Source organism: Pisolithus orientalis (genome assembly GCF_024613125.1).
Source record: "Pisolithus orientalis strain OTSU chromosome Unknown F5J12scaffold_30, whole genome shotgun sequence".
In the NCBI taxonomy this organism is placed as follows: Eukaryota; Fungi; Basidiomycota; class Agaricomycetes; order Boletales; family Pisolithaceae; genus Pisolithus; species Pisolithus orientalis.
This window is the reverse complement of record NW_026260811.1, coordinates 211,375-226,663: the sequence shown is the minus strand read 5'-3', so window position 1 is coordinate 226,663 and position 15,289 is coordinate 211,375. Positions and strand designations below refer to the sequence as shown.

Sequence of the window (15,289 nt, the reverse complement as noted above, 5' to 3'; positions counted from 1 at the left end):
ATGGATGCTGCCGAGCGAGCCTCTTCTTCTTCCGAGTCCTCTCATTCCCACAGCGGCATGGTTGGCGACGAAATCGAGCCTGAGCGCAGCCAGCAGTTCGAGATATCCTCCACTGCCCACGCCGAGCCGCCTCCTAAGAAGAAGCGTACACGCACTTTGACGACTCCACATCAATCTGCCGTACTCCATGCGCTGCTCGCTAAGGTGGGTTTTTGCTTGGATTAAGTGTTTTCAGGCTATAGTATTCTACCCTGACCGTGTTGACTAGTCACGATTCCCTACTACTGCTATGCGCGAAGAAGTTGGCCGGCAGATCGGGCTCAGTGCTCGCAAAGTGCAGGTATCTGTCATCCAACTGACTGTGCCTCGAGTGTGCCGTGCTAACTATCCAAATTTTTCATTTTTTGCAATCCTGACCCCCTTTTCCACGTGGCGTAGATATGGTTCCAAGTGGGTTTTCAACCCTTTTTTTCCCCCACCGTTGTATTCATGTTTCTCTCTCTCTCTTTCTCTTATCAGAATCAAAGGCAAAAATCTCGGCGACCACAAGGTGGCAGCGCAACTGGCGGGGAATCTGCGCATCTTTCACAACCTGCCCAGTCGGCTTCGGGCTCGTCTTCGGGGTCATTGCCAAACACGAGTACCTCAGCTCCCTCGGCGTCCTCCACTTTTACCCCCCCGCGAAGCAGCACCAACGTATCACACTCCCAACCGTCCCCGCCGCCGCCATTGTCTTTATCTTCGGATGTTTCACTTGCCAGTGGTCCCAGTGTATCGAGCGTCGTTCCCGTAGCAAGGTCTGGGTGGCCCGCTAGCTCTCCATCGTATCAGCATCGCCCCCCTACATCCGCCCTAGAATGGGAGGCAGCGCACTTTCCTTCTTCGAGTATTCAAGGTTTGCCCACAGAAGTGCATCTACAGCCATCTCACGTTTCACGCCCGCCTCACTCGCAGCCCTCCCGCGAGTCCGTGGTGCATGGTGGGACCCCTGGGATGACGCCTCGTGTTCCTGTCATCCTCACCACACCTCTTACAAGAGACGCATCATTGTCGTTGCAGCAGGCTTTCGAACTGGACGATACAGATGCAGGTGCTTCGTTGTCTGGCTCTCGTAGTACAGGGAGGGTTCTTCCACCGGTCAATATCAGCAGTTGGGATCGTCCACTGCAGCAATCACAGCAGCGCAACAGCCATAGCCCCAGTTCCACCAGCGGCGGCGGTCCTACGGGTCCTAACATCTCGGCAGTGAGGCCATTTCCATCGCGTACTGGGCCTTTAGCATCGCCCTCCCAGCTACCAGTAAACGTCCAGGGTACTGGCAGGAGCAGCGGCACTGTAGCTGCAGGGTCGAGGCTGGCAGATATCCCAGCACCATTTACGTTGCAGCCTCAGCCCCAGTGGGATCCACGGGCGTTTACACCACAGCCTCGACCCAATTTTTCGTCCTGGATTGGGGGCCCCGTGTCGTCTTCGCCGTCGGTGAGCACTAGTGCGTACTATCCTCGTCCAGCTAGACAGAGCTTCTCTTCGTTTGGCGGGTTTCCATCGGGTGAACGTGTTGGTAGTGAACGTCGTGCCCTTTCACCTGGGCCGTCACCTGCGACGTCGTCGTCCCGTGCCCCCGGTATCGGTGGAGGCATGCATCAACATTCGCTCTCAGTGGGCGCTCCAATTCCCTCGTCCTCGGTTCCGATATCGCGATCGTTTGCGGTCCCTGGCGCGAGTGGCAGGGAACAGCAGCGCTTTCATATTCTGTCACCAACGACGCCTCACTCTCTTCCGTATCGGCGGCAAACGACCCCGAACGAGGGGGGAAAGCAGGGGTAATCGGTCGCTGCTATCTTTTCACCCCATATATTTTGGATGTCATACTCATTGCCATGGAAGTGCATCCTGAATCTATCTATCCTTTACTGACTCCCTAAACCTATCGTAATATCCAATGGTTCTAAGCCATTCATATTTGCGCTGTTACACTATTCTTCTGTTGTTTTTTCTTGCATTCCTATGACTAACTGGCATGTTCCGCTATTATTATTATCGCCCACTTTACAATACTATAATGCATCCGTTCTTAACAACCAAACCTTTCACACATACAGAATTTATGCATACCGGTGGCGACCCTCATTCCTTTTTTTTGTCTCTGTTTCCTTCCGTGGAGTGGTTACGCGTGCAGGTGAGGGTGTTCCCCACACTTTCTTTCCACCTTGACGATTTACTACCCAGCAGTTATATCCGGATCCTGGCATTTCCAGTACCTGCACTACAGCGAGTGGAAGCGTTCCCTACAAGTCACTCGTCCTTCCCACTTACCTCCATCGTCATCGCAACGCATCAGTTTCAAGTCAGCTCCGTAATCCCTTGAATCCCACCATCTACTTGAGTTCTAGTTCGATCGCGCACCCCTTGATCCTCCAAAACAATACTGATAAACCAATTACTGCTTCCCTTATTTGCCGCCCTAATTACCTCACCTGTTTTATCGAGATTAGGTGTATGCTCGCGTCTACACCTCACATGCAAGATTGTCCGGTGGAGCAGATAGAAGTTTCCGAGCACCTTGCAGTGTTAATGCCCTTCTCAATACATACATTACATATAGCGTACATATCGAGTGTATTTATCATTTGAAAGAACGGACTAGGAACAGGGTTGAGGCGAGTGCGGGAATAACTCGACGGGCCGCGCCTCAAGTAGAGACGTGCGAATGGTTCGTTGTATCTTTTTTTATTCGCTCGGCTTCTGTTGTGTTCAAATCTGAGTGATCTTTGCGAATGTACTCATCATGTGCTCGTCCCCACCAGACGAACGGGTTAGGTTATCGTTCTGATGGCATGCATTAGCGGTCGGGACTGACTAGGTTAGACTCCGATAAGTTCCATTGAGGCGCTGACCTCATGGCCATGTAGGCCCTACAAGGCTAGATAATAACGTTGGACATGACGACGGACGCACGGCTGGAGGATGATGGCAATCCGATCGACGATCGTGAGTAGGAAGGCATTTGTCCCAGCACCACACTCTGTCACGCGTGTACGACCCTACGTATGACCGCCGCCGAAGGCTGGGGTACAGGATGACGTAGCACCTGGAACGACCTCACCACGTGTCCGTATGTCATGATGGCAGGTACCCTACGAGATATTCCAGTACATGACAGACCATGACAGCCTTGGCCCGCACATATTACGCGGGGAACCGACTTAGCTGCGAAACGGAGAGATACACGAGATACGGTAGATCTCGTTCATGCACGAGTTTATTTGCTTAGTACCCCTGCGTACCGCACGCTTTTCAAGGATGGCGTGACGTCGGGTCGGCGGAATTATCAAAGCTGACAGGAGTCTTCTGAAATCGGTGTGAATATGTCAGTACGTTACGTTACGTACAAGACGTGGTGCGCTACCTCGCAAGTAAACAAAGTGGATGAGCTGAACTTATGAATTAGCAAGGTGTAGCAAGGGTTTCCCCGAACTTTCCCTCTCTCTGCGCTCTTAAGCCAGCTCCGCAAACGCTGTGTCGGGATCAAATCGCTCAAGAAGTGGAGGAACTCCTGCTATTCGTCATGAGTTCGACGGGCGGGAGGAGGAGCATTCCAAGCAACTGGGAGGATGATGATGCCTTCGACCTCGGCCTGTTAAGTAAAAGTTGCTTCTGTTCCTCCTCTAGTCCTTCGCAACAACACTGAGCGCATATCTGAAGCCTCCGACGGGCCTACGAGAGCCAGTGCTTGCGCAATGTCTGCGACGGAGCCCTCCGCGGCGACAGGAGATTTCGCGTTCGTGCTGGGCTCTGTGGGATGGCAGCGAGAACTCGATGCACCATGAAAGTGTGTCTCTCGACCTTTTTTCTCATCCTCGGGACGTTCTAGAGCAGACGAGCGAGAAGATGGAACAGGAGAGTTGGACGAAGGCACAAGCAGCGAAGGTGGCATGCTAGCGTCTCCCTCTCGCACAAGACGTTTCCGAGACATCGTTGCAGCAGCACTACATACTCCCAATTGCGGGTCACGACCACCTGGCCCGTCTTTCAGGGGCCGAACAGGGCCGTCACGCCGTCGAGGGGGGTGCCGCAAGTGGGCTAGGACGCACTCCCGCAGCGTGCCACGCAACCCCCTGGAGAGGCTCTTGTCACTAAGTTCACGCGGGGGACCTTTAATCGGCAAAGCGGTCTGGCAATGCTCTTGTTCATGGACTCTCGTGTTATTCGTCGATGTGGGAAGGTTGCAAATCGTGGGTGCGTATGCCATTGCTGATACATTGTCCGTGGAGGTATGCACAGCTTCCTTCGCCAAGCAAGACGATGAATCTACGAGGGTCATGTCGTTGGTTCTGGTAGTACCGGCGCTGAACATCATTGCTGAGCTTCCTCTACTCGGAACTTCTTTTTCCTTTTCTAGGCCTGTTCTTTGTGTTCCTTTTTCCCGTGCCTTGCCGTCGACAGCTTCTTCAGTCGCTGGATATGATGGGGTGACTATCTCCTTACGTTTCCCTTTGACATCTCCTCTATCCCTTATCGCCAACTGAATTGAAGGATCCGCGTTTAAATCAGGTTTGCTTGGTAAGAAAGTTTCGTCAATGAAATCGTTGGCGCGCACAGCCAGCGCAGATGGACGTGTACTGGGACATGTCTTCGAATCAGGCGTTCGCACGTGCTCCTTATCACGTGTACAGTGGGACTCCTCCGCTTTCGGTTCACGAAACGAGTGAAGACGAGGTGAATTGCCGATGTTAGCGCTACCAACCCTAGCAGATGCGGGCGAGTGTAGTGCAGGATCCCTACCTGAAGACGACGCACTGCGGTCTTCATCGTGCTCATCTTCCCAGTATTGGTTCGACTCTGAGGAGCTATGTCTGCGTTGCCTAGCATCTGGATGTGTGCCGGCACGCTGTTCCCGATGCGGTTGCGAGTGGAGTCGACCTCGGGAACGAGAGCTAGACCGGGACCGGGAACAAGAACGGGACCGAGACCGATGCCGGCGGTACGAATGATACCGAGGGGAGTCGTCAGTCCACCGATTTCCTGCTTCAATGCGGTGGGGCGAAGGCAGATTGGGCGGGGTGTCGTACTAAATTTGTTGTAAGGATCACTAGTCGCACGAGCGCGAGCAAAATACGGGTATATACCTGCACTATCTGGTCATATATCACCAGATCCCGGTACGGACTTCGGAGGTAGCAATATATCTCTTAGACACATAATTAATTTAGGTGTTTATAAAAACCAGCGCCAACTGAAGCTTACCATGTGCGAAGTGCTCGGCGTTGGGATGACGGGCACCCTCCACGTATAGCTCGTCCATGTCCAGAAACTCAGCGAGAAGTTTGATAGCTGATTCGGACCGGATGTCAACGGATTTCATAAGGGAGATTGTGAACATTGTGAGGAACTGCTCGGTTTTCCAGCGCACGGGAGTTTAGAGTTGGCAAGAAATCCATATGAGGGAACGTATGATCCAAAAAAAGCGGGCACTCACGCACCTCAACATCCAGGTTAGGCCACACCCTGAGTTCGCGTCTCAGCCACATCATCATTCTACTGATTAAACCTGGAGACGAGGCGAACTGTGAGGGTGTCGGGAATGGTCGGTATCGAGTGTGTCGATTGGAAGCGACGTGCTGGGAAGGGGAAGCGTTTGCAGAGAAATGTGTACAACATAAGAATAAGAAAGACGGCACGGCGTTGTAGTATACCTTAGCATACAATCCCCACTCATACACCCACCTCCTCCTCGCAATCGCCTGTTCTAATTGTTCTTCTGCGCGTTCTTGTTCCTGCTCCTGAGGGGCCCTCCTACTTCCCCATTGTCGTTCTCTGCGTCTCCTGATAGTTCTCTGAAGCTGGCTCCTTTCACCTAGGTCTAAGCCAGCCTCTACAGCTGGACCGGAGGGAGCGGGAGATGAGGGTCGAGGTGGAAGGTAATATTTTTGATAGTCGTATTTCGAGCGGATATGGTGTATGAGATAGGATCCTCCGGTGTCTGTGCTGGACGAGGAGTCGAATGGACGGTTACAGAGTGGGCATTTACGGGATTGTTCTGTGATGGTTCAATACTGTATATCAGCACTGGGCTGAGGGGTCAAACAAAAGAGAAAGGCAAAAGAAGAGTGGAGAAGAGAGAAGAAAACAGGAGAATGCGGAGGGACGGTCCACTCACCAGCCCATAGCAAAATGCATTCGAAACAAAACTCGTGAGCACAGGTAGGGATAATCGCCCTGTCTAGAAAGGGTTGAAGACAGATTGTGCAATGCTCTTCCCATTCAAACCCAAGTTCTCCGCCATTTTCTACAGAATCGGAGCAGTGTGTGTCTTTTGCGTCCTTGTCATCATGAACAAGTTCTATGTCACCGTCATCACCTGAGTGAACCACATTGTTTCCGATGATTCCTCTGGCCCTCGACACTGACGCCCACGCGTCCTCGGGGGAAGAAGATTTAATGCGCTTCGGCTCGCGTTCTGACTCGTGCTCGAGTTCATCTTCCAGACGTCTCATCGCCAGACGGTGGTGTGTGCCAGGGTCGAAGTCAGCGATATCAAGAGATGTACAATCGCTATTAGTATGTACAAGTTGTGTGCAACAAGAGTCATGACTCGCTACCGGAACGGCCCGTCGCCGGCACTGCCACGCCGGAAACAAGAGGAATCTTTCTCATGAGGTTGTTGTACCCGATCTACCGCTTGGCTAATAAGGGCTGTTGTAGTGATGGATCTGGTACTTATGTGCCAATCCTCTGAGTTGGGGTAAGGTCACCACTTAGCCTATGAGAAAAACTCTGGATCTGGTCGGTTTTTTTCTTGTTCTTTTTTCTTTCTCTTTGTGACCCCGTGCAGCAGGACAACCCCGTAGACCTATCAAACAATGGCTGATGTGTGTCCACTAATTAGTGGCTGGAGATTCTTTTCCACCGTTGTCGGTCCGACACCGCCACCTATTCCGTGAAGCGACGGTCAAGTTTTCTGCATCCATAATCCTTTTCGGTCACCTTAGACGTACGTTCCCTCCATTCAACCCTCGCTCGATTTACCGCTGTTGCGAAATGAACTGTATCTTGTGTGCTTCCCACATTCCATTCGCCAAAGTCACCAAGGTGGTAAGTGCTGCCTTCCACCCGACGCTCCTCTTATGGTTCCCACCCTTCCCTCTTTTTCTGGTATCGGTATCCTGCGCAGGTCAGCTACTAACTGTTACATCTTTACAAATACTGTGTCTGGTTAGTTTGTTCTTGTCGAACCATCGACGTGTCCTTGCCTGATGTTCTGTATGTAGATAACATCATTGGCAAAGTCCTACTCTGCATCACGGATTTATGCAAAACTCATGGTATAAGCCGGTAACAAGTCCCTCACGAAAGGCAGTGCTCGGTATGCACCGAGCTGGATGACGTCAAGGGTTGTTGTCCCCTACCAGTGCTCAGCCAACTAGCGCCCGTTGCATCGCTTTGGCCAACAGCCTCATTGCTGACTACTTGCATCTTTCAGGTTGTCCTTGTCGTTCTTCTCGCTTCATATTACATCTCGTGTACAGTCGAGAAGTTGTCGATCGTGTGTAAGGATTTTAAGTGTGTTTCGTGGGTCCCCTACTGCCCTACCGCCCTGCGCGGCATACATACTTCAGGCGTTGGAGTTTCTAGGGCGATCGCAATATTGAGATTCTCTCCCGCGACGGTCCGATCTTTCTTTCTTTTTGTTTTCTATTGCACTATTTCCCTCTTCTGGTACGCAACACCTACACGAGTGTTCTTCGTCGCATTGCGCCCTAGCAAGCAATGTTGCTGTCATTTTTTTTACCGAGCGAACTTCTTGAAGCGTCAGCTGATATCAATCTCAGGGTCTTCGTTGGTTGACACCGCTTTGCAAATTGTATGTGCATGTAAGTCACACCCATATCCTTTTATTGCCATCCACTACACTCGTGTTTTTCGTCAGACTTCTCCTTGGCTATTCCTGGTTCTGCTGCACTGGTCAGAGCAGCAGTCAGCTATTGCAAACCCAGAAAACAAAATAGTCCTATCGGTGATCTCCTCCTTTCTTTCCCGGATTCCTGGCAGGTCATATGATATATCCACATTCCGTGTTGCGTAAAAGACGGACGGAGAATAGACAACAGCCGCCTTCGACTATTAAATCAAAGTTTACTTTGCTTTCGGAGGCAGTCGTCCTATTATGCGACTTCAGCCACATTTGCCAAGCAAGCAGGCGAAGATAAGGACATTAAAGGTGACTGGCAGACCGAGTGAGCTGCGAGCGATATAGCTACCTCGTCAATGACAGTTGGATGTGCTTACTTCTGCCCGTGAATTGCCTCTCTTTTGCCATGATGCCCTTGCTAACAACATACTCGGATGGGTTCTACGCTGCAATGACCGGTCGCGACAATTCTCAATAATGTTCGTTAGCACGTGAAGGACCTCTCCACGCAAGGCCAAAAATCGTGGGAAAATGCATCCCCGCACAATTTTTGGCAAAAGGTCGAGAAGTTGGCTGACCGGTCTTGCCCTTCTGGGAAAGACCATTTAAGGTCACTGGCGGAAGAGATCAGGGTCAGCTCCTTGCTCGAACCGCGTTGTGTGCTAGGCACATCTCCTTTTCGTTTCAGGAAAACGGGCTTGCAGAGATCTCGCAATATTAGGGGGCCTCAAGTATATCGTGTGTGTTCCTTTGGAATAAGTGGTTGTGCAATTCGTCCCTATGTGTAGAGGAACAACGGCCGTCCCCAAGTACGCGTCGAGATTCCTGGAATGGACGCTGGGAACCAACTGGGGGAACAAGTCCCTCATGCGGGCCGAAACTTTCATCAATAATGCTATTGGAGGACACTTCCTTCATCTCTGTTTCTTTTTTACGAGACCATCACATTCTCAGGGTTGTATCCATGAACCATATCGGGAGGTGAGCATGGGTCAGATAAGCTGCGCAACCCGCCTGTTTCTTGTTAGGTGTCTTCCCCGCTGATGGCATCTTCTGGTCTCACACGAGTTTTCTACGTGGTCCCGGATCGTGGAGAAGGCGCGTATGACTAGATCCTTTCAACCAGCCATTCTCAATCGCCCCGCAAGCTTTAGATGGTATTTAAGAACCATGGTAATTGCAGAGTGGTGAGCATTCAGTCCAAGCATGTCAAGCAACACTCAGGCTCCAGTACCTTCCCAATCCCCTGAACACTACATTCACCAAAACCGGTAGGACATGTTATTTGTTGCCCTGCGTGGTCATCCTTCTCATAGAGCTACACAAATAGAACATCTCAGACGTTAGGGAATGCGTTGGGCACACAGGCTCCGGCTACAGGGCAGGTGAGTACGAATGGCCGTGAACATCCCGTGCAAGGCGCCTGATTGTACTCTAGAACCCTTAGGGGTGACATGACTTGCTTACCGCAATCCCCTGCGGTGGAACTAAACACGACTTGAAGCTTGATGCTACGTCGTGCATATTTCTTACCATGTACCCTGTTTGCTTCGATGTTTTATTAGCTTTCACGCCGATGGCTAGGATCCGGCGATTTCAGCTCTCATGTACATTAAAACAACTCCGTGATGTAAAATATACACCGCCCACAGAAGTACTTTGGTCTGTTCCGCAGTCGTCTTTCACGTATTCACGCGGAGTTAAAAAATTCGGGCTCTCTGACTGACTCACTTTCACAGTCGGCTCCGCTTGTTGTCTTGCTTTGCATCATCGCCCGACCCTCACAATTTCTGGTCAGCTAGTAGTCCAACGTTCAGTCAGCGTCATGAACTTGGAGACGTGTCGTGAAGTTGCTCTGCGCCGATATGCCTGTTTTCGATGTTTAGCACCACCAAGGAGAGATCAGGATGGCTATATATAACGAACTACGATAGTGAGTCCCAGCTGACAGATTTCTTTGATATGATGCCAAGACAGCCACATACCTTTCGCAGTGTGTTGCGTCTGCCGCAGGTCATCGAGATGTCAGCTGTACCGTTTTGAATCCTTCGTTGTTGCGTTCGGTTACTTCGTGGCTCGCCGAGATCCTGTGCACTGCCACCGAATTTGCAAAGGCGCCGAAACCTTTCAAAGCGCTACTCCAAGATGGTGATCAAAGTCGCTTTGCTCAGTCTGTGCTGCCGTAGCATCAAGGACTTGATTCGCCCGATCAAACCAGAAGCATAGATGGCAAATCCTTCTCTTGTACATTCGCATTTTGAACAGTGACGCGTCGCGGGTACGTCTATCTCTTCTTTTTGAGGCGTTTAGTGTAGGGGTGGGAAGGTAATAGCAATGATATCAGCCGCAGGTAAGTTTCCATTGGACGATAAACATCGTGATTTGGATTGGCAGTAATTAACTTCTTTCGCTGATGCTGGCCCCTCGCAATAGATTGCCCGCAGAATGGGAGTACACATCGGTCGTAAATAGGCGGACTTTCTTCCCCGTGACTTCGCGCTGTCCGGCTGCAAACGATCGCCGGTCATGCGTCGTTCAGATAACTGAAAACAGAGATATTGCGTTACAAACTGCTCGACGATTACCACAGAGCCTTCTCGTGGGGTCGAAGCCGGCGCAATATCCTCACCTCTGCGGATTCCCCACTGATTGAACATTGACGAAATTTCGACGCTCAGTGTGCAATCTGTGAGGATGCTGCGTGAGATGGATCTCTTTCATCATAACTGGATGAGTGAGTTCCTTTGTGAATGTTGCCGGAAATGTCACTGCTTGAATCAATCAACCCACGTACGTATTACCACTTGATAGTAGGTAAGACTGACCGTAGATGTGGGAGCGACGAAATGGGAGATAGCACACCATTGACCACGTGAGTGACGTGAACCTCCATGCTGCAAGGACCTGATGGCGACGAACCAGGGAATGGACCAGACGCGCATGTTGGGTTAGGGTGCAGGTTAGGCGTTCTCCCAGGACCAGTTTACGACATGTGGCACAATGACTATTATTTCTCTCGATTGCTCGTTTGCCAATCGCGCGTCCGAGCCTCGCGTTACAGTGAAATGGGTCGTTGTGGTGTTTCGATCGCTTTCCATAGCGGAGGAGTCCTGGCTGCAGAGAATCTTGCGAGAAGATGCCCCGTTCTGACCTATGTGAGCAGCGAAATGAAATGTCAGAGCCCTGGCATTACCGGACAGGATGCCGTTTTTACCTGCCACGACGAGCCTCGTCACCCCAAAAGAGTCTCGGTCATTTTTGTCATCGAAAGACATCGCAACCACCAACCAGCCGTCGACAGCGTGGTTGGGAATAATTGAATTTACGCAACGGAAATGAAGGTAAGGCTTAGCAGGGTGCTGCGGGGGTAGACCTAGTTGCGAGCCCCTTTCGCACTCAAGGAAGGTGTGCTGCTGCTCCTTGTGATGGATGGCAGGTGCATGATGAAGATGAACTGCGAAGATCACGTAACCCTCCTCAGTAAAGGCAAGGATCAAATTAATCATTAGCTATGTGGGTGGACAGCGACCGACATTAGGAACGAGTCGAGGAACGTGCGGATATGTGTAACAGCCGACTTTGGATGGGAACGCATGGCAATCCCACCTGTCAAAACTACCGTCATTTAGCAAAATAATCCGATTGTGGAGTGTGGTCTCATCACAGAAGGATGCCCTATTTCATAATAAATCATGCCTTCAAGGGTCATACTGCATGACGGTCCTCATTTGGGTCCGGAACCATGCACTATTTGGCCTGATAATATCTTGACTTCTGAGGCGCCTTCCCTGCGGCGGGATGGTAGTCCCGACTTCCTACCCTTACATGCACCTCCCGGTCCCTCGACACGCTCCACAGACGAATCGAAGATCTGATGAAAAGGCACCTGCAACTAGTTCCTTTGAACCAGTCGTTATTATCTTTCCCCAGGGTTGGAATTGGTATTTAAGAGTCAGTGCCCCATGGGTGAGTCCCTAGTTTGAGTCATGTCGAACAACGCTCAGAAGGCTACTGCTCCTCGTCAATCTCGTAACGATGCACGATCGCAATCACGACCCGAACACTATCAGGGTCGTAACTCGTAGGACATTTCACTTTTGGTTTCGTGTATCTCAAGCAGCTATGCAGAAATACATATTCATTACAGGGAGCAGTGATCCCACCACTACAGCCCCCACCCCCACCCCACCCCACCCCCACCTCCACCTCCACCTCCACCTCCACCTCCGCTTCCTCCACCTGTGCCCGCGGGAAACGTGAGTATGCCCGATTTTCAGCGATGACTCACGCAGATCATTTAACTGTATCCCAGACCGCTTAGAATGGCATGCAAGGGCCCCGACGGCCACATCATAAACAACTTGACGACCCATCAGTACTGCCCCTCTGTATACCCGTTTCTCAGTACTTGTGATTTGATTTCTCGCCACAGCGAGGATTGTATTGGAGTTACGAAAAGCATCATTGTCAATACTCGGGATCTGGAAATTTCGTCTTGTATATTTGACTCCCCATGTTCTATGCAAAAAATATCACTGTAGTGTCCCAGTCCTGGAAAGAATATGCGATGTAGTTGGTGTATAGCCCCTGTTCCATTCCATTGTCTTCTGTTTTGCGCGGAGTTTCATTTGGGCGGGCACCTATTGGCATGGGCCCCCGCGAATACTGTTCATACCTTCAGGATAATATGAAGCCCAATCAGCGGTGTCTGACCTACATTCGCATTCGTTCTAGAATGCCTTGTGCAGTTTAGTGCCGATGTGCTTCTTATCAGCATCTATACAGTGCTCGATCGGTTGCAACCTGGGAGGTGAGTAGGGTTGCAGGAGGTGTCTCGCCGTTAATAGATTAACAGGGAGTCGGGAGGTGTTGGCTGAATTACGACAACAGGTGTCAGCTGACATGACCCTTTGATATGATGGAAAGGGTGTACTTGGATGACCATAAGCCCTATTGCGGCGATTCCTCAAGACCCTACCTACACGCTCTTTTTTCCTTCCCTTGATCGCTCACTTGGTAGAGAAATCTCCTCTGTCACAGGACTCGGAAACACCGTTAGTACGATCTGTCTTTCCAGAAGCTCGGCCCACTGTTAGGGCCGCGTAGTTCACATTTAACAGAAAGATGACGAAGATGATTGAAGTTTGCCCTGTTCGGTATCTGACACTACCATGATACCGGGGTCTGTCATTGTCCGATGAAATTGATCAACTTCATGGTCAGTCTCTTGCTCACACCCGTCTTTACATAAGTACATGCCATGCCGTGCCCATTGAAGATGCCAAAGTGGGAAGAGAGTAGCAATGATATGGCGCTCAGGTGAGCCGTGGGCGATAAACCCTAGTTCAGCTTGACAGTACTTAACTTCTTTCGTTGATACTGGTCCGCTGTAATGGATTTTGCGAAGTGAGGCTGCGGTATGTGGTCATTGTAAATGGGCGTTCACAGCCATCCAGCCATCCAACGCAACTTAACATTTATCCAGCTACCAAAAGGATCATCGGCGCGTCACGGATATTAGGTCGTGATATGTACATCTTTCAGGCTTCGAGGTTGGTGGAGATCAGATCTTAGCCCTGCCAATTCCTCACCGACTTAGCATTGACGACACTTCAATGTTTACTAGTGTGCAAGTCTATGAGGATATTGCATGAGATTGGGACTTGCGGTGGCTTTGACCACCGCATTGGGGGGTGAGTATTCTCGGAGATGTATCTCAATTGATGTACATACTAATAGCGGGAGAACCGACGGTAGGTCCTCTTGATTTGAGGGCGACAAGATGTCAGGTACTACACGGTTGTCAGTGGGGGTTCCAAAGTTCGTCGGTGAGTTGCGTTGGGTTGCTTGTGCTCCCCGGTCTGAGAGTGACGAACTGGGAAGGGGCCCAGAAGCTCACCCCGTGTTAGAGGTACAGTAGGGTTTTCTCTCAGGATGGATTTACGACATGTGGCACGAAGACTACCAATTTCCGTGCTTCTTCGCCTGCTTCGTATTTCGGACCGGACTAGTAGTAGGACGAGATGTTGTTCTTTGCGAGTGACCAATCAGTTTTTCTGATCCCTTCTGCAGTAAAGGATTTTTGGCTGCAAACAATCCTACAAGTAGATTCCCACGAAAACATCGCTCCAACCTAAGCATCTAGCCACGGGACTCCTAATCTCCAAACGAACGTCGCGTCATTTTCGCCACTAAACCATAACTCCTCGCCGATACGCCATATCTCGGTTAGCTGGAATCATACATGGTCACTTCATCCAAATGACGAGACCATGAACGAATTGGCGCCCCGGTAAGGCCGACAAGCCGTCGACGTTGATATAACAAAACTCGCTGTATCGACTCCTTGTACCTACCGAGATTGCGTCAAATTGTAGGAGACATAAGCAAAATCTTCGTGCTTCCAGAAAACTCTGCTAACAACGCAACTTCGCGGGTCCCGGATACACCAAGACCAAGTCTGCCAGTGTTGGCGACGATCGACTTAGATCTCCCCCACACGTGTCCTGAGCATCCAAGCAGTGTGCCTTGGTTGAATGATCCCCGTCGGTCCGACTAACTGAGCCTGTCTTGACAAGGAACTGAGTCCCCGCCTTGCCAGATTCCAGCGGACCTGCAATGTCAGCCATAGGAGTAGGACCAAGAACAGACACAGATCGTGGGTGGGGACGGATCCGTGACTTCGCAAGTGGTCGGCAGAGAGGTGCAAAGTACACACCGGATGGCATGTGCTCACCTTCACGAATCTCCAGGAACCTGGAAGGAATATTAGAAGTATGGTAAGGTCCTGGGTGGATTAGGAAAAGTTCCAGGACATATATCACAAATAACCCTACTACATCCTCTCTGATAATATATCTACATATCGAGGCAACATGTGGATATGTGATCAGAGAGAATGTAAGATATCCAGGACCAAGAGTTGGAAGATGGCTGAGGCCACTATGCGAAGTGGTGACTCGTATGACCATTTGTCCGGGCACTGCACCGACTCAAGCCCAGATTGCAATAGACAGCGCGCGTGGTCTTGTGAATCCGGTACTACAATACGCGAAGCTGCATCGTTCGCAGATGCATTAGGTCTATATAAACGGGTGGTGTTGAAATACCTGGTACAACTCCGGTGGCACTCAACGGGATTTTACCCTATTATTTCCTCAACGACACAGCTGGCTCTGTCACGGCAGTCCACAAAATGTGTATGAGTGTATCTGGTATCTGGATGATCATGGATGTTGCAACACACCTCACGATACCGTTTGCGCTGTTCCTAAACAAGGGGGAAGTCACCTAGTAAAGGTTGGGTCGAAGAATGCGTACGCCGCCGTGATGACTATATATAGATTTCGTTCTGTGCTGACAAATATATGTCGGCCA

At 50.7% G+C, this 15,289-nt stretch overlaps 2 protein-coding genes across 2 annotated transcripts; one reads left to right on the top strand and one right to left on the bottom strand.

The window, feature by feature from the left end:
* F5J12DRAFT_895457 (uncharacterized protein) lies at positions 1 to 1,827 on the top strand (the record flags this gene model as incomplete). Its single annotated transcript, XM_051747831.1, has 3 exons — positions 1 to 204; positions 269 to 450; positions 528 to 1,827. 3 exons carry the CDS (start codon positions 1 to 3, stop codon positions 1,825 to 1,827), a joined length of 1,686 nt encoding a protein of 561 aa, XP_051597330.1.
* A 3,203-nt stretch (positions 1,828 to 5,030) lies between these two features.
* Positions 5,031 to 6,497, bottom strand: F5J12DRAFT_724781 (uncharacterized protein; the record flags this gene model as incomplete). Its single annotated transcript, XM_051741565.1, has 5 exons — positions 5,031 to 5,191; positions 5,248 to 5,392; positions 5,484 to 5,621; positions 5,697 to 6,040; positions 6,161 to 6,497. 5 exons carry the CDS (start codon positions 6,495 to 6,497, stop codon positions 5,031 to 5,033), a joined length of 1,125 nt encoding a protein of 374 aa, XP_051597329.1.
* Positions 6,498 to 15,289: the final 8,792 nt, after the last annotated feature.